At 48.0% G+C, this 23,602-nt stretch overlaps 1 protein-coding gene across 2 annotated transcripts; it reads right to left on the bottom strand.

Moving 5' to 3' along the window:
• Positions 1-6,178: 6,178 nt before the first annotated feature.
• HMCES (5-hydroxymethylcytosine binding, ES cell specific) lies at positions 6,179-23,310 on the bottom strand. Of its 2 annotated transcripts, none has more exons than XM_036869737.1 (7): positions 23,246-23,310; positions 22,609-22,817; positions 14,948-15,091; positions 14,036-14,161; positions 11,534-11,715; positions 8,300-8,492; positions 6,179-6,837 (listed from the first exon to the last, which is right to left on the bottom strand). In XM_036869737.1, exons 2-7 carry the CDS (start codon positions 22,789-22,791, stop codon positions 6,601-6,603), a joined length of 1,065 nt encoding a protein of 354 aa, XP_036725632.1. In that variant the 5' UTR covers positions 22,792-22,817; positions 23,246-23,310; the 3' UTR covers positions 6,179-6,600. The 2 variants fall into 2 exon arrangements, with proteins under 2 accessions (XP_036725632.1, XP_036725633.1); XM_036869738.1 differs by lacking the exon at positions 23,246-23,310 and adding an exon at positions 23,171-23,232.
• Between the last annotated feature and the right edge of the window lie 292 nt (positions 23,311-23,602).

The following is a 23,602-nucleotide window of genomic DNA, read 5'->3' as shown; positions in this document are numbered from 1 at the left end:
ACAATGATTGGAGAAACTGGTTCTTGACCCCAGTGAGTTCAATGAGTCAATCCTGAGACTTCCTGGAACTAGTGAGAAAGAGGTGCTCTCTCACCCAGGATCACTAAGGGTAGGGACACTGGGGCCAGAGCTGCCAGTGGCCATCTTTGTCAACACATAGGGAAAACCCACCTGAAAAAAGAGCCAAGACATAAAGGTGGAGCCAAGAACTAAGGACATTAATGCAGCGTCTGGATCCAGCCATGCCTGAAGCTACACAGACCTGGCTATTCTGTGAGCTGATACTTGCTTTTCACATAAGCTAGTTGAAATTGGGTTTATGTCACTTGCAATCTGGTCTCTCATTCCTTTAACTCACTTTATCCTCCCATGCCTATATCCTGGACCTTGTCATCTATTCAAATTGCTCTTCCTCAAAACCACTCTCCTAGGGTCCCACTCTCCTCCACCCACAGGTCCTCCACCTTCCCAACTTGCTCACTCAGACCCTTCGGCCGAGCTGCATCTCTGTAGATGGGTCCCACATCCTGAAGTTGAATGAACACTCGGCGTGTGCCAGGCACTCTGAGGAAGGCTAGAGACCTCAGCCTCAAGACAGCCCAGTGAGGGAGATGTTCCAACACTCACCTTACTGGTGCTGAAGGTGTATTTTCTGCCCTGACACCACACGCAGCTCCTGCACAGAGCGGGGGAGCCCATTTACTTACTGTGTCTCTTGGATTTGGCTTCAAGGGGCCTCAATTCCAGGTGAACACTGAAGGCACGTGACACTGTGAGGCCCTGGAGGAGGTAACCATTGTGCAGCAAAGGAGACAAAGGACTACGTGGTTTTCTTGTCTGTACGACAGGGCACAGCAACAGCCCAGGCCCGCACCCACTGATGGGGGGGACTTGGGTGCGGGGCCCGCAGAGGATGAGGTCAGGGTTCTGGGCCTGGGTCCACCATGGTCTTTTCTCTGGGGCAAGAGTGTTCTCTCCAAGCCTCAGTTCCCTCATCTATAAACAGAGCCAAAAAAGATTTCTCTTACTCACCTGCTGACCAGGGCGGTCTGAACACACCACCCCTGGCCAGGGTCTCAGGTTTCCGTCTCCATTCCTCGCACCCCTGGGGTAGCGCTCTCTCCTCCTGTGAAGCCGCCTCCTTCCTCTCACAGGGCTGGGACCCTGCCTCCCTGTGAATCTCCTCAGGGTCTCGGGTCTACCCTCTGCGCTCCTGGGTCCTACTTCTCCCTGGGCCCCGGACACCTCTGCACACACTGCAAAGGCCCCTTTCCAGGCCGAGCAGCCCGAGCGACCCAAAGAATGGGGTCTCCACCCATTCAACTGCTGGGGACCAACCCAGCTAAAGCTGTCCTCTGCCAGGACAGGGCCTGGCACTGAGCACAGGACTGAAACCCATGTCCATGTTGCCTCTGACCTTGGCGATGAGGGTATCCTGCAGAAGCTGAGACCTTTCACCCAGAGCTCAACATGTCCACACCCGGCCCAGTAGTCAGAAAAACTGAAGGAGAGTCCAGGGCAAGTACAGTAATTGCAGGCCCAGGTGCCACTTCCCAACAAGGAGGTAAATCAGCAGCTCACCAACCAAAATGGTTGCTTCCTTCCAAATCTGGCAAGAATCTGCCTGTGGCCCACACTACCGGGAAACCTAGAAGCGAGGGCGCTCTGGGAGAGGTAGCGCAGTGCAGCCAAACTGACACAGTACGAAGCCATCATGATTCCCCACTACAGAATGGGTGCGTGTGAACTGCACCAGGGTCTCAGACACAGAGGTGCACAGGCCCCAGGCCGGGCAGGACAGCCTGCCCAGCTGGAGGACACAGACCCCCCCGAAGAGTCCTGCTGATGGTCTCCAGGCAGCAATGCGGCGGAATGTGGACAGAGCTTCCCGCCTTCTCAGACCTATTAGGAGCACCTGTTTCTGATTTCCCCTCCCGAGGCATGGAGGGGCGTGGGCCATCCAGGGAGGCCTGGCAGGAGGGTGCCCCGGCCGGCAGTGGTCCCACACCGGGGCTCAGACATCAGAGCCGCCTCCTGAGAATTTTTTTTTTTTAATTATTTATTTTATTTCTTTTGGCTGCGTTGGGTCTTCGTTGCTGCGCGTGGGCTTTCTCTAGTTGCGGTAAGCAGGGCCACTCTTCGTTGCGGTGCACGGGCTTCTCATTGTGGTGGCTTCTCTCGTTGCAGAGCACGGGCTCTAGGCGTGCGGGCTTCAGTAGTTGTGGCGTGCAGGCTCAGCAGTTGTGGCTCGAGGGCTCTAGAGCACAGGCTCAGTAGTTGTGGCGCACGGGCTTAGTTGCTCCGCGGCATGTGGGATCTTCCTGGACCAGGGCTTGAACCCGTGTCCCCTGCATTGGCAGGTAGATTCTTAACCACTGTGCCACCAGGGAAGTCCTTCCTGAGAATTTTTTATGTGGAAACTATAAACTTCTTTTTGTGAAACCTCCCACTTTTAAAATGTGGGCTTAGAAAAAGAAATACTCCACCTCACACCCATTAGGATGGCTACCATTAAAAAAAAAAAAAACACAAGTGTTGGTGAGAATGTGGAGAAATTGGAACTTTGTGCCCTGTTGGTGGGAATGTAAGATGGTGCAGCTGCTGGAAAACGGTATGGAGGTTCCTCAATCAAACGTAGAATTGATCCAGCAATTTTACTTCTGGGAACATACCCAAAAGCACTGAAAACAGTGACTCAAAGAGAGATCCCATGTTCATAGCAACACTATTCACAACAGCCAAAAGGTGGAAGCAACCCAGGTGTCCATCAAAGGATGATGGATGAACAAAGTGTGGTCTCTACACACAAAGGAATATTATTCAGTCTTAAAAGGAAGTTCTGACACTTGAGACAACACGGATGAACCTGGAAGACAGCGTGCTCAGTGAAATAAGCCAGTCACAAAGGGACAAGTACTGTATGATCCCACTTATATGAGGTCCCTAGAGAAGTCAACATCACAGAGACAGAAAGTAGGATGGTGGGTGCCAGGGGCTGGCGGGGGATGGGGAGTTAGTGTTTAATGGGGTCAGAATTTCAGTTTTGCAAGATGAAAAGAGTTCTGGGGATGGATGGTGGTGATGGTTGTACAACAATGTGAATGTATTGTATTTAATACCACTGAACTGTACACTTAAAAATGGTTGAGATGGTAAATCTTACGTCCTGTGTATTTTATCACAATTAAAAATAAATACTGTATGGCCCAAGCAAAATCATGTGTGACTCAGTGTGGCCTTCAGTCCCCACCTTTGCGATCACTCAACTTGATCTTCTATGTGGGCTGTTCTGGCTGCTTCACGAGACAAGAAGCTTCGAATGGTGGTGTCCTGATGGAGCCGGAGCCAAAGGACGCCACACAGTGGTGACAGCAGAGACCAGGCTGCTCGTGCTGAGGGCCTGCACCAGGGTGACCACCTCCTCCCACAGGGCTGTTCCTAGGACCCCAGAGCCTTGCTCAGTGCACCCTGCACATATGTGCTTCCTTATTCTCACTCACCTCCTCTTGCCTCTCCCAGCCCCTGGCTTTCTTCTGGCTGTCTCCATCAGGGGCAAAAAGTGTGGCACTGGGGCCCTGCCCCAGCCTGGCTGCCCTATAAAACTTTTTGTGTTATTCAGTGTGATTATACAACCCCTTTCACTGAAGCCCCAGCTCCTCCAGACAGTCCTTTAGCTTCCACTGCCCGCTGGGAGTGTTGCCTGCGGAGCCTGCAGCATGCCTCTCTTCCCTGGAGCCCCGGGACGCAAGGGGGACCCTCACCCATCACCACATGAGGGACACCATGACAAGAGGTAGGTTCTCAGTCTCCAACAACCAGCACCTGTGGCTGTGGGATCCTGGGAGTTCAACTGTGAGCACCCACTCTCCTGATTCAGAGACGGGCAAACCAAGTCTCAGAGAGGACCAAGGACTTGGTCAGTTTTGTATGTACTAGGGACCCTTCCATGCAGCCCGAGCCAAAGCTCCTTTCCCCAAGGAATGAGGTTCCACACCTCCCATCACGGAGTGCTCCTCATTCTGGTTGAGAAGAGGGAGAGAGTCTGAGGCCACGCATTACCCTCTCTGGTTCCCACCACCGACCTACCCTCTGGGCTCTCCTGGCAGCAAGCAGGGTCCTGTCCAAACTCTCCAAACTGAGACACCGTTCCCAGGCCAGGAGCCCCTCAGATTTGCCCTCAACTTACCTATGCCAAGCTGTGCGCTGTGGGCCAAGCCCCTCCCTTGCCTGCGTCTGTTCTGTTTGCTTCTATACAAAGCAGGACTGTGCTTCAGGTACACAAGCTTCGCAGGAAGAGATGGATCCAGAGGGACCGCAGACAGCAGCAGGGGAGACACCCATCTACTAGAATCTGGAGTCTAGGGGACCCTCTGCCTGCTCTAAGGCTGCAGAGCAGGAAAGGGTCCCCTAAGGCCTGGAGCCAAGCCTGGTCATCGTGCAGGTAGGGTGGGGTGAGGAGGGCCTGCCAGCCGAGAGGGAGCCCAGCTGAGAGGCCAGACAGCCTCATTCAAGAGCTGTACCTCCTGCCCTGAGAACAGTTGGGGGTCCTGGTCTACTAGATCACACCACGATAGGAGACCCAACGCAGCCAAAAATAAAAATAAAATAAAAAATGAATAAATTAAAAACAAAAACAAAGGGCAGGACAGGATGCTATGCTGCTCTAACAAGCAGGAGTAAGTATTGGCAAAAGGTGGGAAAATGGTAATCACATGCCCCTGAAACTAGTGAAAATTTGGAGAGCAACTTGGCAATACCTAGTAAAGCTGATGACTCAGATAGGGGGAAAAAACTGCCGAAGGAAATGCCCAAGATGATACCATTTATGTAAACCTGAATATCACAAAACAATGTTTTGATACAAGAATGTGCTTTTAACATCACATGTATGTCAAAGTATAAAAACCTGAATGAAAAGGACACAGGCTCTTGAGGACACTCTATTCTGCCTCGTAAAAGACCCCACCAAACTGAAAACCCTGAAAAAGAGTGGGGAAAAGCGGGGAGAAACAAAGGGAATTTTACTTCGTCGCTCATTAAACTTGAAACAAATACGACAAAAGTCGTTAACAGTCAACATTCTGGTAAGGTATCTGTATCTGTAAGATCTCTTACTACAACCCGTGCCAAAGAGCCCAGAGAAAACTGCAGGCCCCGGGAAACCGCCCCGCGCCCCTCGCGCCGAGGTTGGTTTCCAAACCCCACCCGCCACTCCCCCGCCGCCGCCGCCACCGGAAGAATTTGGAGGCCTAGGGTCTGGAGCGGGGATCCCGCCCGCCGGCGCCACTCGCCCCCATTGGCAGGAACAGCGCCGGGGCCCCGCTCTGATTGGTGAGGTTGCGATCCCTGATTTGCATAGGCCCGGCGGCGGCGTGCGCACGGCAGCCTGTGCACGGAGGCGCCCCATCCCTTCCGCCGCCAGGACTGCGCTTGGCGGGTTCCGTCTCCCGGACGCCCGGAGGCGGGGGGGAGGGGGCGTGCCCGGCGCGGCCCTCCTGGAGGCTGTCCCCAGACCCCTGGGAAGGCCCCTCGGCCTCGGCGCCCCCACCGTGGGCGGCCCGCTCCTCGCCCCCCGAGGCGTGGCATCCGGTTAAGCCTGGAGGGCTGCGCGCGCAGTTAGTGCGCAGCTACGTTGCAGGAGCCTTTGCAGGCCTCCTGTTCACGTGGGCAGAAAGCGGTCCCTGCCTTCACGGACCCAGTCATCTGGGTGGGGAGGCGTACAGTCACAACCACCCAAACATCTAATTACAGAGTGACTGGTGCCTGGGACGAGCTTGCAGAACAAACCGCGGGGGAGTTGACCAGGCTGGGCCGGATGGCCCCCAAACCCGTGTCACCCTCCGTGCGCTGCTCCACCCAGGGGCCGCGAACCTGGGCAGGGCTCGCACCCAGATCCTACGCTCCCCATGCAGGGGTCTTGGCCTCTGCAACCCCTCGTGTCTGGCAGGCACTCTGGCTGGTTTTAAGCTAAAAGATTCGGGCAACTTTCAAGTATTACGAGTGAACAGAGACACAATAAAGAGCGCCCCACCAAGCCTTTTTGTTGTTTCCAGAAAAGCAGTATTGTCCACAAAAACCCCAATGCCCCACATTGTGACAAAACCATTCCCTAGGACTATGCCAGGAGAAAACAATGAGATCCAGAGTTCTTCCCACCAGCAGCATTTTCTGAAATGTAAACAGTTTATCAAACACTTTATTCAGAAAAAAATACAATGTTTTAAGAACTTAATTCCAAAGCACTGAAAAGAGCCAGAAGGCTAAACAGAAAACAGCCTCTGCTAAGCAGTACCAGGGGACGCTGAGAACTGCCAGCAGGGTCAGACTCTGAGGGAGGGTCCCCGGGGTTCCAGGAGAGAGCCGTGGCCACAAGGGCCCCCCCCCATCATGAGTTGACGGTGGTGCCTCTCCCTTTTCCCAGGCTGCCCACCCACCCCACTGGGGGTTCCCAGTCACAGTCAGGACAGCCACTCCCCCAAGAAGCCACAACTGTTAACTAACACTGTGCTACCTCCTCCAAGCCACACCCACCCCCCCAACCTGTCGTCACCGTGGTGTTCAGCGCGGCGCACCTCGGCCTCGGCCTCTGGAAGTCCTGCGCTACTGGGTGTGAGGCCGCTTGGCCACAGGCTCCTCCTCCTTCTCCCGCTTCAGCCATCGCTCCAGGAGGTCAGCGCCGCCTCTCTTGGGGGAGAGCGGGCTCTTCTTCCAGAACTGGCTGGACCACTGGGGCACATCTGACTCTGCCTTTTGGGGTGTTTTGGTGTCTTGCTTTTTGGGTGACTTTGTGGCCAGCCATTGCAACATCTTCTGGCTGCTGCCACTTGCCTTGAGCTCCTAAGGAGAAAGAAGGAAAAGCTCAAACCACCAGCTCAAGCTTTTGGAAATAGGCCAACTCCAAGGGAAGAAAGAGGGGAAGAGGCATTAGGTATTGACCTCGGCATGGAAAATGTCACCAAGGGCCAGCTGGGGCCCCTCATCAGGAGTGGGAGGAGAGGAGCAGAGTGTGCTCCAAGGGCTGCAAGGAGGAGGGAGCAGCTCCCAGAGGAGGCTTCCCAGAGGAGGTGTGCGGGGCCAGCCGGAGAAGAGGGCCGCTGGGCACTCCGAACACGGGCAGACAGTGAAGCAGTGTCAGGGAAAAGTGTGTGCTTCAGCCAAGACCTGGCAGCGTGGGGTGGGGAGGTGAGCTGGAGGGCGGGAGTCAGCCGAGGGCCGAGCGCAGCTCTCTCCCGCGGCACCGCCCTCCACACAGCCCCCTACCAGCCCCGCTCCCTCTGCTTCCTCTACACCTTCGCCAACCCCGGACTGAAGCTTCTGAGTTCACACGATGCCACCTCTCCAGAATGTGAATTCTTCTGGAGTAAAGACCATGGCAGAAACGGGGCAGTGTCTAGTGCAAAAGGAATACATACAATGACATTTTTAGAGACGGGTAATGAAAAAAAGTGTCAGGGGAGCAGGAGTTCGAGAGAACTGAAGAAAAAGGATGACACTGACAGTGAGTATGAAAACTTAATAAACTTTTAGAAAAGTGGGGAAGGGGGCAGCTGTTCTAGCCGTCATTGTCCTGCACACTTCTCAGGCACCCTAAGATGCCTACTTTGGAACAGTCAGACCACGTCTTACTTCAGGTCCCTCTGTGCCACTGACAAACAGTTGCTGCCCCTAAACCTTCACCCCGGGTATCAGCAGGGGCCAGCTTCTGCTCTGGGACTTCCTTCTCACCGAGGCCTCTTGCCTGTTCACCTTCCCTTCAAAATACATCATCTGGATCCCCGCCAATTCTAAGAAGTTAAAGTTCACGGCAGGAATGTTCTCAAATCCCCCTGAAGGGGAAAGAGGATTGGAACTCCTCCCTCTTGTAGTTGGGAAAACAGAGGTGCAGAAAACAGACATAAATCACACATCTGGTTGGCGAGAGATACAGTTATGGTCAAGGGCGCCTTTGTCCTTCTCACAATCACCCTCTAGATTAGGAATCCTCAAACTTGGCTTATTATCAGACCCACCAAGGCAGCTTCTTAAAGATACAGAAGCCCAAGCCCAGCCCTGAATACTGAAGCAGTAGGTCTAGATAGAGGCTGGCATTTCCATTTTGCAACAGGTCTCCTGAGGACTCCCGAGGCACAGCCCGCTTTGAGAGTCACTGCCCTGGTCCACCTTGCCGTGCACGAGGAAGGTGAATCTAGGGTGGTCTGTATTCAGTCTCTGATTGTGCAAGGTCACAGCATGAAATGAACAGGTCACACCGACGGCAGGCAGAAAGCTCAGGAAGGACTGTCGCAGTCAGAGGCCCTACCTTTCTGCCCAGCAAGCGGAGAGGAAGCAGGCACTCAGGAGTGTTGTTCCGGGAGCTGTTCACCACGGAGGAGACTCGGTGGAAGGTGATGTTCTCCGTGGGGTGAATTAACTTCAGAGCTTCTTGAGCTGAGACCTCCCCGAAGTCCAGCCACATAGAGACTGCCTCCTCTCCATCTAGTATGGCAGGCATCCTAGCCCGTGCGGTGAAGACAGTGGTCGGGAGCAGCGGGGGTGGGGGGTGGGGGGCGGCGGGGAGAGGCCTGGTCAGCTGAAGCGCAAACTGCCCCAAGCAGCAGCTCACCCTCCCTCCGCGCCTCACGTGCCAGTTGCTGCCCGGTGTCCCCCCCACCCCCCCACCCCCAGGGACCAACAGGGCACAAAACTCAACACCAGGAGAGCCAGCTTAACAGAGTCAGATGGCAAAGACAGTGCCCCGTGCTATGAGTGGATCCACTCCAGTGTACACGCTAGCAAACTGGTGACCTTTACGACACTCCAGCCTAGACTTAAAGGGAAAATAAACCCTGGAAAACGTGTCTATCAATAATACTCTCCAGCCTTATCACCCATGGAAGATTTATCTAAGAAAGAGCTATTTATATAATTGTGAACAAAAAGAAACTATGGCTCAGAAAAGCAAAGAGCCTGCCTCAGATGACTCCTGGTACCCAGCAGATGTTAGGAAAAGATCCCTTGTTTAGCCCCCAATTTTATGTTCTGGGCCAATGCAAAGAATGTACACACTTCATTGGTGGGTGGTACAGATAGGAGATAAATGCGTTAACATCTATTTTAATAATTATTATTACTTCAACAAGTCAAACATTTTAGTTTATTTTAATTTAATTAATTTTTTTGGCCGCACTGCACGGCTTATGGGATTCTTAGTTCCCTGACCAGAGATCGAACCCAGGCCCTCAGCAGTGGAAGCACAGAGTCCTAACCACTGGATCGCCAGGGAATTCCTCCAAACAGGTACTTTTAAAAAGTGTTTTAAGGGACTTCCCTGGTGGTGCAGTGGTTGGGACTCCAAGCTCCCAATGCAGGGGGCCCAGGTTCGATCCCTGGTCAGGGAACTAGATCTCACACACGTGCCGCAACTGAGAGTTTGCATGCCACAACTAAGGAGCCCACATGCTGCAACTAAGGAGCCCACCTGCCACAACTAAGACCTGGGGCAACCAAATAAATTTAAATAAATCAATAAATATTAAGGAAAAAAAAGGGTATTTTAAGATCTTTGAAATCCAGATGCATTTTATGATGAACGGCATCTCTGCACTGTATCACACTTTAATTGGCAATAATTGGCAGCACTTTATTTTTCTTAACAATGTATAAAATAGTGGTACAAAATCTTAGATTAGATGAAATAGGAATTTATTTTAAGGTGAATTAGCAAAAACTAGAACTATTATATCCCATGAAAGCATCACTTCAGACAGAACGCTTAGGACAAGAGGGCTAAAATCGGTAATCCAGTGTGTGCAGCACTGCGTTCTTTCCCGCAAAAGATCATAAAATTACTTCTGAGGACACGCAGATCTGGCAAAAACTGTGAAAGTGTTACACAAGTATAGTCAGTTCTGCTAACGTTTGTTTTTTATTTTATTAAATATATTTTTAAATTATTTATTTATTTATTTATTTGGCTGCTTTGGGTCTTAGTTGCAGCACACAGGATCTTTGTTGCCTTGTGCGGGATCTTCGCTGCAGCATGCGAACTCTTAGTTGCGGCATGCATGTGGGACCTAGTTCCCTGACCAGGGATCGAACCCGGGCCCCCTGCATTGGGAGCGCAGAGTCTTAGCCACTGGACCACCAGGGAAGTCCTGTAACGCTTGTTTTTAAAATGAAAATCTGTTCCAATGTGATTGATCTATTAGAACATAATGCAGATTTTGCCTTTGCTTATATACGGTTTTGTCTGTGAGAAACACAAAGTGAACACAGAAAACTGCACCCCGCTGAACTGAGCCTTGTAAGAGTACACAAAATGCACACATCTCAAACACTGCCGGCTACCTTGGCTCACTGCATATTATCCTCCAAAGTTGTGTTCTGTTCTCATTTTGCATTTGTAAACTTTTCTCTATATTAAAAAAACTATTCATTCAACATCTCAAACATGTCTAAGCTTCCTGGCTCAAACACGCTAAGCAGTGCATGCCAACAGAAAACTTGTAAGTCTTGACGAGAAGCTTGAAATAATAATAAAGCGTCTTGAAAGCAAGAAGAGAACATGTGATATCTCCCGAGCAACAGACATAAAGGATCCACAACAGTAACAGGGCTGGGAAAAAAGGAACATCCACGGCTGGAACAATTGCAAGAAGTGTTATAAAGTCAATACCAGCCAGGTCTGAAGGAATAGAAGCAATGGAAAGATATGGACTGAAAGCCGAACAGTAAAAAAACTAAAAAACTGGAAGCTTTCTCACAAAGAGAATGCCCTCTCTATACACAAAGACCACACAAACACCACAGAGGTGGCTCCTCTTAGTGCTAGTAATGGCTGTTTTGGTGGCCCCAAACACTGCTGCCATTTCCAGAGCTCTCAGCTGTTGGGAGAAGACATGAGTACAGATGAAGATGCTGTTAGGGAATTTCCACTAGTGATACTGAAGTTAATTGGAGGAGGCCACACATTGGACCAAAATGTTCAGTTTTGATTAAATACGTATCTATTATAAAGGCATGCCTCGAAGGAACAACGTTTCAAAGGCAGAAGAACATGCCCCAGGATTTAAGACTGCAAAAGACGATAATTTTGCAGAATCTTCCTTCTACCACTGCACAATAACACAAGCTGCAACTCTTGCGACACTCACTTCCACAAGTCAGTTTCAGGTCTTTCTAAGGTAAAGTGCCATATTTATTGTAATATCTATGTACTTCTTAACCACTTAATGCATGGAGCGATAGTACTGTTTTTACTAGATTCCTATTTTTTTTTTTTTTTTTACTGTGTCACTGACAAAATTTTTAAGTGTTGTCCCCTTAGTCCCACTTTTCCCGTAAGTCCTATGGTTTTCATAGTGCAATTTTGCATAGTGTGGTGATTTTTAGGAATGCATATCATGTTACAGCCAAACTGACTATACTTTGTGAAGCAACTGTCTTACTTTCCTACTCTCTAAATCTGTGCGTACAGAAGCTGCCTATCTAAAAGCAAAGAGGACAAACCCTGCCCTGAATCCTTTTGGACCCAGGCATGAGAAGTGTGACTTGCCTGTGGTGGATGCCATTCAAGCCTTTGCAAGAATCCACTGTGATGATGGTGTAAGAATACAGGCAGTCTCCTCCCGCCGGGGGCTCCCAGCAGTCAAAGAGCCCGGCCATTGTCAGCGGCCTCCAGTTGTCCCAGACTTTCTCCCAGTCCTCAGGGCCATCTGCAGCGCCCATGCTCTCTGACTGGAAGCAACATCCACGGTAGATTAGATACTCAGCAGCCGCCTTCCCCCCTGCAGGTTGGGTACTATTACAGACCTGAGAGCATGGCGATCATTTTAGAAGTAATTCAGCCCATGCCTTTAGCACGGGTCCTCTTGATCCACTGTCGCAGAAGGAAAGAGGCTTGGTGGCAGATACTCACTGAAGCAATAGATTTATGGCTCCTTAATGCTTTCACAATACAGTTTAACACCTTCAGTGGATATTCAGGCCTTCCATGATCTGGATAATCATTCCGGCTTTCAATTACAATGTTAACTTGAATTAAGCCCAGCTATTTCTAAATGATGCCCTCATGCAATTTCATGCCCCTCTATCTCGCAGAAGCAACTTTCCTCTGCCCCAAAGGTCTTCCCTTCCCTTTTTCATCATGCCAACTCTTACTTGCCATTTAAGATTCAGTTCAAGGCCTAGAATACAGAAGGCTGGAAAGTGTCACCTCCACCCTAACAAAAAAAAAGGTAGAGAATCTAAATAATCATAACTTAAACTCGTCAGAGAACTGAGGTCACAGGGCAACCAATTAACCTGAACTTTATGGAAAGACAGGGTCATCCAAGAGGAGATGAGACACCAGTACTGGCTTCCCAGTGGTAACAGAAGGAAAACAAGGCCTCCTTCATGTAGCAGGTAAGAATTCAGATAAAATTATCATCAAATTGCTCGATGCAGAGTGTGGGCTAGCCTGAGAGCACAGAACCCCTGGGGGCTGCAGACATCAGGGAAGTTTGCCTCAGCTTGCAGACCACCCTCCACAGGTGCTATCGAGAGAGACTGGGGGCAGGGGACTGGAGAAAGCCTCCTTGCCAATGTGTGCTAGACACGGGGAGCTCTTTTGCCTCAGGGATGGTGAGAAGCCTCAGCTGGTCACTTCTCCTCTAAAGAACAAAAACCTTAAGGGGCCAAGGGGAAAAGGGATAAATCCTATCGCTCCTAAGATACAGGTAAAGACCCCCTGAAGCTGGAAAAGGGCAAAAGAAAAAAACCCTCTACGCCCCTGGGGAAGGAGCAGGATCACTGAGAAAGCTTGAGCCTGAGAGCCGGGGACACAGCTCTGCTTAAGACTGAGACTGAACCAAGACAATGGAGAACTCTCTCCACCTCCCTGCACACCAAATGACAAGCAACAGCAGTCTACCTCTGGGGGAGGGGCAAGAGCATGGAGAGAGCCTCTGGAAGGCACAGGCTCAAAGGGACGTAGCAACAGCTGCAGGGAGCAGGGCTACTGAGAAAAACCCTCTGGAAAACCAACCCTTACCCTAAACACAAGGTGACAGCAGAGAAATATTTAAAGCCTGTGGTGCACAACAAAACCAAACCCAGTTCAGCTCCGGACAAGATCAACTAAACCTCGGACATTAATGGCCTAATAAAAGAATAAACAGGGACTTCCCTGCTGGCGCCGTGTTTAAGAATCCGCCTGCCAGTGCAGGCAACGTGGGTTCGATCCCTGGTCTGGGAAGATCCCACATACAGCAGAGCAACTAAGCCCGTGCGCCACAACTACTGAAGCCCGCGCGCCTAGAGCCCGTGCTCCGCAACAAGAGAAGCCACCGCGATAAGAAGCCCGCACACGGCAACGAAGAGCAGCCCCCACTCGCCGCTCGCCGCAACTAGGGAAAGCCTGCGCGCAGCAACGAAGACCCAAGGCAGCCAAAAAAGAATAAACATATCCATTTCCAGACACAAATATTATTGATCTCAGTCTCTGTCCTATCTACTATGTCTGGCAATCAATAAAAAATTATAAGACATACAAAAAGCCAAAAATAACCAATGAATTGCCAAGATATATAGAAATCAACAGGACCAGACTCAAGAGATTACATTTCCCAAATGCTGAAACTATCAGACAGGAATTTAAGTGTAATTACTATATATATATATTAGCTATGTATTACATATATATATATAATAGCTCTTATAGAAAAGGTAGACAACATGCATGAACAGGCAGATAAGCAATTTCAGTGAAATAAGAAAGAACAGTGAACTTAAAAACAGGTCAATAAAAATCACTCAAACTGAAACACAGAGAAAAAAGAATGAAATATACATAAGAGAACATCCAAAAACTATGGGACAATATCAAACCGTCTAACGCATATATAATTAGAATGCCAGAAAGAGAAGAGAAAATGGGGCAGAAGAAATAGTTGAATAGATAATGGCTGAGAATTTTCAAAAAAATAGGAAAGACATCAAACCAAAAATGCAAGAAGCTCAGAGAACATACCAAACACACAAAGACACAGACACAGATATACACTGCTGATGATACCTTTTCTGTTTTGATTTGGGGGAAGTAGATGAAGTAGGGCTGCGTCCGGTTTGTTCTCTGACATCGCTGCCACTCATAGAAACCATCTGCTAAAACAACACAGCGTCTTCCCTTTCCCAGAGGCACCTGAGGGAAAACATGAGCAAGATATGGTCTTAGTGATGGAAACATGTTTCATGGACTTAAAATCTCAGATCTGCCAATGTGTGACCTCAGAGCAGTTAATTCCTCTGTATGTCACATTTCTTATGTATAAAGTCACACTTACACAGATGTTGAAAAGATTAAATAATGTACATAGCAGGAAACAGGCACTGTGGTAGCTAGTCTCCAAAGCTGGCCCCCCAGAGAACCACGCCTACCAATATTCACATACTATGTAGTCCCCTCCCTCAGTGATCTCAGGCTGGCTCTGTATGACCAACAGAACGCAGCAGAAGTGACGCTGTTATGATTTCCAAGGCAAGGTCACAAAGCCCTGCAGCTCCCGCCCTGCTCCCTTGGATGGTGAACTCTGGATAAGCCAGATGCCATGTGAGATGCCTGACCACCTTGACACCCCCTAGCAGGCACATGGAAAGGCCTCCAGTTGTTCTACTCATCCCAGCTGAGGTGTCACACATGTGGGTTAAGAAGCCACCTGGGACATCCAGCTGTCATCTGATTAGAACTACATGAGAACCTCTGGTTGAGTAAAAACTGTCTAGTTGAGCCCAGGCAGCCCATGGTTTATTATGAGAAATAATAAACTGTTGTCTTGGCATGCTTTGTCACACAGTAATAAAGAGAACAGCACTCTACATTAAAAACTGGGAACACACTTTGGAACTATTTCTCAGGTATATAAGGCACTAATAGTTCTGTTAGATAAAATATCAGAATATGTGCCTTTTCCCTAGACCAGCTACCTACCTTAAAGGACCGTTTCTCCATTATGGTATCACTACGACAGTTGCTAGTGTTGTACTGCAGCTTGGAAGGATCAGCTTCTTTAAACCAAGATGGGACCAAGCCCCACCGCATGGGAGCAATGATACGCTCAGATGAGTCTGCGCCCTGCCACGAAAAAGGTTAAGATCCAGTGAGGAGATCATAATGAAATTTAGAAAAACTAATTCAGTACATGCATTACATTACTACTAGTATCAAAATACAAAGAGGATTATTAATAGGGAAAGATTCTACTTGAAAACAATTTTAATGACGTATCATGATGTGAGTAATTTGAGTTCTCTAGCAACCATATTTATTAGAATGTATGACATTCTGCTTGGGTAGGATGGGGGATACAAAGAGCTTTAATTTCTGTAAACTTTTAATGAGTGCCTACTGCAGGAGAGACATAGTACCAGGCCCTGCACTTCACATGGCCCCAGCTCTCAAGAAGCACACGTTACAGGCAACCATCATATAAAAAGGTACATGCTATGATTAAGGGATACATAGGGTAGTATGGGGGCACATGGAAGGTGCTTAACCTCAAAGGGCTTGCACTATAACTCGTGAGGCCACACAGACATTAAAAATATGAAGTGATAAGATACCATAGGCTAAGGGCCATATAAGTGGTACACACAAGGAGTGTCAAAAAAGTTCAGTGGAGAGTGATCTGTGAGAGATGGAATGGAGAAGTATTATCAACTCCTTGGGAAGGGCAGAGGGGAAGGAATAGGGTGAGGTGGTTCTTGGATTGGATCCCACAAGAGGTATAGGAATCAGACAGAGAAGAGATGGGAGGGAAGACCAGATATGAAATTAGAGGCCGTGTCAAGAATGTGCAGGAAGTGGTTTTGTGCAGCCAAGTTATAGCAAGCCTGAGGATGCTATTTGTAGGAAGGCCTGCTTACAGGATTGGCCCTCAGTTAGGATCTGAGAACTTGGATTTTTAGTGTTTCCACCTTTCCCTAACTGATAAAGATGGTATACTATGCCTACTTTGTGCAAAAAATGAGGTTTATGCTGAGTACCTGCTTTCCTTCTAGGAGTCTAGAACTTTGGTACTTGCCAGGCAGAGAGTGCCTAGATGACCAGCCCCCGACAAAAACCTTGCGCCTAAGTTTCTAATGGGTTTCCCTGGGCAGAGACACTGCACGTTACTACATTTTTCACTGCTGGGGAGAAAACATGCTTGGTGTGCCCCCTCACAGGAAGGAGAGACGATAAGGAAGCTTGTGCATGAATTTCTCCACATTTCTACTTGTTTCTTTTCCCTTGCTGGTTCTACTGTGTATGCTTTCACTGTAATAAAGCTTAGCCACGTCACATGCTGAGTCCTTCGAACGCACCTCCGAATGTGGGGGTAGTCTTGGGGCCTCACCCTCAACACATGGTTGTTAAACTTTTTTGGGGTAACTGGTCCCTTGAGAATTTGATGAAATCTATAGATTAAAACGCACACACACACGCACACACACTATTCTCACGGTGTACTACACTGAGTTGGAAGACACCAGTGAGCAGAGAGTACATTTTAGGTTCTGCTAGGGTGGTACAGTAGGTCTGGTGACAGTAGTGAGAATAAAAGACATTCAAAAGATAGAAAGAAAAAAGAAGAAAAGAAATTGTGGTGTCAAATGGACAAAGAAAACAGGGATGATTAAGTTTTCAGGCCCAGAAGCCTGAAATAATGACGGTGCTACTGAACAAAAGAGAAAAATCCGAAAAGAAGTTTGATGTGGGGAAAGATCACATGTTGAATTTCAGGTAACAGCGGGAAGTCTGTGGCAGCTTAGAAAAAGGGTCCCAAAGTCTTTGACGCTTCTCCCATCAAGAGCTGTGTGGGGGACCTATGTGCCCTTTTCTTGAATCTGGACGGGCCTGTGACCTGCTTCTATCCAACAGAATGTGGCACGAGTGACACTGTATGATTTCTAAGGCTAAGTCAGAAAAGGTTTTTCAGCTTCCTCCTTGTTTGCCGAGACACTGCCTTCGCTGCCCTGAGCTGCCATATAAGAAATCCAGCCACCTTGGTGAAAAAGCCCAGGCTTTGTGGAGAGGCCACATGTAGGGGCTTTGGTCAAAAGCCCCAGTTCAGAGCCAACATCAACTGCCAGATAAGAGAGTGAAGATGCCTCTATTTATTTATTTATTTTTTTGACTGTGTTGGGTCTTCGGTTCGTGCGAGGGCTTTCTCTAGTTGCGGCAAGTGGGGGCCACTCTTCATCGCGGTGCGCGGGCCTTTCACTATTGCGGCCCGTCCCGTCGCGGGGCACAGGCTCCAGACGCGCAGGCTCAGTAGCTGTGGCTCACGGGCCTAGTTGCTCCGCGGCATGTGGGATCTTCCCAGACCAGGGCTCGAACCCGTGTCCCCTGCATTAGCAGGCAGATTCTCAACCACTGCGCCACCAGGGAAGCCCTGAAGATGCCTCTAGATCAGATGTTGGTAAACTCTTCTCTAAAAGGCTAAATATTAAGTACTGTAGACTTTACAGTCTTTGTTATAAACGCTATTATAGGGACAGAACAGCCATAGACAATTGATAAATGGATGTTGCTCTGTCCCATAAAATTTCATTTACAAAAATGATCAGAGGGCCCTAGTTTTCTGCCTCCTGCTCTAGATGATTCTAGCCCCAATGCCTTCTCAGCTGAGGCCCCAGACTCCAGGGAAGAGACAAACCATGCCTGCAATGCCTTCTCCTAATTCCTCACTGGTGAACATAATATAAAGGTTGTTCTGAGTTACTAGAATAAAATCCACAGACAGAGGTTTACTATGTCCAACAAGCATGTGGAATTAAAGCTTAGGAGAGAGGCAGCATGGTACAGAGAATGGGTCAGCAAACTTTTTCTGTAATGGACCAGACAGTAAATATTTTTGGCTTTCTGAGTCCACACAGTCTCTGCTGCAACTCAACTCAACTCTGCCACCGTTGGTAGTGTGAAAGCAGCCAAAGAACAAGTGAGCATGGCTGTATTCTAATAAAACTTTATTGATAAAAACAGGCAGTGAGCCAGATTTGGTCTGAGGACCATGGTTTGCCAACCTCTGGTATAAAGGAAAGAAAACGGCCTTTGTAAGAAGACCCTGGTTCAAAAGTCCCTTCTCTGCTACTTATGAGGTTAGATGTGTGGCATAGAATAAGCTCACTAATTGTAGTTTAATATTTTTTGAGGTTATGATGAAAAAGAAATAGCAAAATCTTCTATACAAAGGTGACTGGTAAAGCCATTAGGATAAAGTTTCTTAGAGAGCAAATCAATCACAGGATCAAACCTGGGGGTACAAAAACAAAAAGGAGAAATGAGGAAAAAGTGCAGTCCAACAAAAAGTTCCTAGAGAGATAAAAGCAGAATGAAAAAAGTTGAGAGGATGGAATTCCAAGAGGGGACCTGTCAGTAGTAGTGTCTTAGAAGGGCTTCCCTTTTTTTTCCTCTTAAATTTATTTGGCTGCACCGGGTCTTAGTTGCAGCACGTGGGATCTTTAGTTGCAGCATGCGGGATCTAGTTCCCTGACCAGGGATCGAACCCGGGACCCTCGCACTGGGATCACGGAGTCTTAACCACTGGACCACCAGGGAAGTCCTGGGCTTCCCTTTTGTTTAAAGCTAATTCCTCCACTGTGCTCTTCACAGGATCCTGTCCCACTTCTTTCAATATCTTGCCTGTATTAGTTAATCCCCTTGCCATACAAACACACACACACACACACACACACACACATACACAACACAGACCCATTCTTGTTATACATGACAGGTAGGTTGTACCAAGTTGCCACGAACACTGAAGTAGGGAACACTGAACTGCAGCTCTTAGGGGAAACACCGTTAGGTTGCCAGGAACCTATAGTGACAACATTTTCATCAACTGATCGATATACAACCTTGTCTTCTGTGTGTTTTTAACATATTTATTATTATATGTTAAACTTTATTTAACATATATTGTTGGTTCATTAATGTTGAATTCATGACCAGCAGCCACAGTAACTCATGCCTGAACGAAGCGTCTCTAACACATGTATTTTCTCTGTAAGGCATATTACGCCCTTCTTGCATTTAGGAATTCTAGCCTGCACTTTACCACTATGCTTGGGGACAATTTTAAACACTAAGATCACCAACAAAAAGCATAGAAATGCAAAAAACATGGCAATAAACAGATCTCAAAAAAGACACTTGTTTATAGTATAAAAAGTGAAACAAGAAAGTAGAGCTTCATCTTACTTGATCTCAGTTAGGAATACATATTTGGGTAACTTGAATATTTCACCACTCTGTATGTCCACGAATGACTACAAAAGCATCATGAGTATTATTTTGGGGGTTACAAAGTAGGCAAGTAGGCAAATTTACCAACACAGAATCTATGAAGAATGAGGATCAACTGTACATATGTACACATACATACATACATACATACATATATGCACACATACATATATACATACATGCATACATACATACGTATATACATGCATACGTATACACATACATACGTATATACATGCATACATATACACATACATACGTATATACATACATATATACATGCATACATACATACATACATACATGTATACATACATATATATATACATGCATGTATACATACATATATACATACATACATGCATACATATACACATACATACATATATACATACATATATACATGCATACATACATACATATATACATGCATACATATACACATACATACATATATACATACATACATATATACATGCATACATATATACACGCATACATACATATACACATACATACATATATACACACATACATGCATGCATGCATACATATATACATACATACATATATACATGCATACATACATATATACATACATATATACATGCATACACATATACATACATACATATATACATGCATACATACATACATACATATACACATGCATACATACATACATACATATACACATGCATACATATATACATACATACATACATACATATATACATGCATACATACATACATATATACATGCATACATATACACATACATACATACATATATACATACATACATATATACATACATATATACACGCATACATAATACATACATATACACATACATATATACATGCATACATACATACATGCATACATATATACATACATACATACATACATATATACATGCATATATACATGCATATATATACATGCATACATACCTACATACATATATACATACATACATATATACATACATACATATATACATGCATGTGTTGCTTCCTCCTTAAAGACAGAAGCAGCCTTTAAAACCAATAAACGAGCTCGCAGGATAACTAAGGAAAAGGTGATCCTGGAAGAAATGGTAGGGTAGAGAAGGAAGGAAGAGAAAGAATGTGTGAAAACACAGAGCTTTTGTAAATCCTCTTTCTCTTCCGGAATCAAATGTGTCAAATGTACCTTCCAAGCAGAAGGGCTCCCTGCACAAAGCATAAATGAAAATAAGAGATAACATTATCTCACAGCCAACTAAACAATCTCGCATCAGAAATTTACAAGACAAAACTCTAGATCTGAGGTTCTGGACACGGGACAATTATGACACCGCCCCCCCCCCCCCCCACCTTCACTTCACCAAGCCCGGGGGTGAGGGCTGGTCCACTGGCATCGAGTGGGTATATCGTGTGGGTATTTGGCAATGTCAGGAGACATTTTTGGTTATGATGACCTAGGGAAAACTGGCATCTACTGGGTAGAGGCCAGTGACGCTGCTAAACATTCTACAAGACACAGGTCAGCTTCCCACAACAATTATCCCACTTAAAATGTCAATAGTGCCAAGGCTGAGAAATCATGCTCGTACGAATTCCACTGATCACCTTTAACCTGAGTGTGTTCAATGGACAATTGTAAACCAAACCCAAATACAGGGCTGCCCCATACTGGGAGCAATGAATAGAAAGCCGCTTCTAAGCCAAAATACTGAAAATATTGCTCAATATTAGTCATCTTTTCCTCTACCCTCTTGGACTTGTAACCTGAACAGCTGGTAGCACCAGGGGTAGATAAATGAAAGAGGAAGTAACTTGCAAGTCAGTGGCTTCAAATGCAAATGTTACAATCTATACACATGTGCTGACATTGATGATACGGATTAGTGATCTGAAATAGTTCTATTTTCGCTTTACAATTTACGATGTTCATTTTCAGATAAATGAAACCTCAAATATTTATCAAAATTAGGAAACCCTAGCAATCTTTATAAAATTTATTGGAGATGTGGAGTCAAAACATTCCATCAGCAAACTGACATCACTGACAGAAGAGGAGGGCTATGCGTGCTTAGGGGCTCCACCTTCCCCATTCCTAGTTCCAGGAAGTATCCACTGGAGTGGGAACAGTGGACGGGACCTCGGTACCAGCTCTTCCCTCACTGCCTGGGTAACCCAGGACCACTCACAATCTTTCTACACTTCTGTCTTTACATCTGTTAAAGTTTTCTTCCAGCTAACATTCATTCTATAATTTTAATGATGTGGTAACAAAGAGAACCAAGGCTAAAAAATAAGAAACCTCACACAGTTAATCCTTCTTTCTCTTCAAATTATGCCTCCCTCTGAAACGTTTTATTTTTTCCTTTCCCAGTCAAGGTTCCCCATGATATTGATTTTACTTTGATTTGCCTCTCATTAAAAAAAGTCTGTTTAGTTTCAACAAGTATGCATCCACTAAAAATGGCTCGAGAATAAACTATTTCATGTAAATGGCTTCATTCAACCAAAAAGATCAAAGTCATCTGGTATTTTTTTTTTCTAAAATAATCTGATCCCTGTAACGGAAAAATGAATCTTTTTTGACTATCATATTATCACAACAGTTCTGAAGAGTATGCAGCAGGGGTATAATCAATTGTATCAAGTGACTTAAGCATTATGGATCAGAAAGAATAAAAATCCAAGATGGAAACAATCAGGATTTTAAAAAACATACCAAGGATATTTAAAATATTTAAGACATGGAAGAACTACTAACTTCTGGAATGAAGCATTTTTATTACACTGCAGGTGTGCATGCATACAGACACACACTCCCCCTCTTTCAGGAGATAAAGCCAAGAACCAAAACATGATTATAAATTATGGGCCACTCCAACACTACAGAAGTAGATTGTACCAAGATAAAGAATGCAATTACACTTCATAATACCAAAGCAAATACCTCTGTTCCTAGCTTCAGTAAAACACAAACATAAAAAGATTGAAGACGCAAGCAGAAAGAATAGAAACTTAAATGTTCAAGAAACGTCAGAGGTGTTTTTAGACTAGCTAGTCTTAATCCTGCCCTAAGCCCAGAGATTCTGACTTCGCTGGACTCATAAGCGGCATGGAAATCCTTTTTTTTTTTTTTTTTTTTTTTTTAAGATATTGAAAGGTCCCTGATGATCAGTGAGGTCTGAAAGACGCTACCTTAAACAGTGCTTTCAAATGCATATGAACCGGGCAGGCAGCAGGGCTGGCGCGCCTCGTGCAGAGCAGCACGCAGCTGGGGCCCCAGGAACAGTGACCCGTCCCGGAGGCGTCAGCACAGGCGCAGCGGCGGGCGCAGGGCAGGTCCGCGCTCACCTTCTCCACGTGCAGCCGGGACAGGAGCACCGGGCTGCTGGACTGCGGGCTCTTGTTGTACGACGGGCAGTACCGGTCCGGGTCCCTCCACTCTGGGAGTCGCCGTTGGCCCTGCCGGTCCCGGTAGGCGCAGGCCCGGGCGAGGACCTCCTTGGGCAGGTGGCAGGACGTCCGCCCGCACATCCTCGGCGCTGCGAACACCGCGGGCCCTGGACGCGAGGACGGGGTTCGAGCGCCTCAGACGCGGGTCTCGGCCCCCTGGGTCTCCCTCCGCGCCCCGCCCCGCCCCACCCTACCCCCACCCCAGGCCCGCGCGCCGGGCTCACAGGGACACCTCCCGCCCCGCGGCCCGGCCGGGCGAGGAAAGGAAGCTTCTCGGCCGGGGGCTCCTCCTGCCCCGCAGGCACCGGCCTCCCCCGCTCCGCCCCGCTCCCTCCGGGACCGCTGACCCCGAGGACCGCGCCCCACCCCCACCCCTACCCCCACCCCACCCCCGCCGCCCGTCCGGTCTCACTTCCCTCTCAGGCCCGCCGCCCTCCCGTCCCGCCTCGGCCCCGCTCACCGCCGCTCAGGCCCCGTCCGTCCCACTTCGCCTCCCCCTCAGGCCCGCCTGCCCGTCCGCCCGTCCCCTCCTCACCTCCACCTCAGGCCCAGCGTCCGCGTCGCTCTCAGCGCGCCCGCGTTCCCCACGCCAGGCCCCGCCCCCCGCGCCAGGCCCCGCCCCCAGCAGGCCGGCCCAACCCCCAGCGGCCGGCGGTTCCGCCTAGCGCTGGGGCTTCTTCCCCTCCCGCACCGTGCAGAGGGTTGGGGCTGTGGGACCTGACAATCCTGAAGGAGCCCGAGCAGGAGCCGCTGATTGTCTCGAGGACTCGTCCTCCGTATGGGCCGTTCCCCCGCGGGGTTAACTCCCTCCCAGGGCGAACCTCGGGAATGGGCCGGGAAGGGTCCCGAGGGTGCAGGCTGGCAGAGACCCTAGATGCGACCCGGGGGCCTG

This window comes from Balaenoptera musculus, chromosome 11, assembly GCF_009873245.2.
Source record: "Balaenoptera musculus isolate JJ_BM4_2016_0621 chromosome 11, mBalMus1.pri.v3, whole genome shotgun sequence".
Lineage (NCBI taxonomy): Eukaryota > Metazoa > Chordata > Mammalia > Artiodactyla > Balaenopteridae > Balaenoptera > Balaenoptera musculus.
The sequence above is the reverse complement of the archived record's forward strand: the minus strand, read 5'-3'. Positions and strand labels throughout refer to the sequence as shown.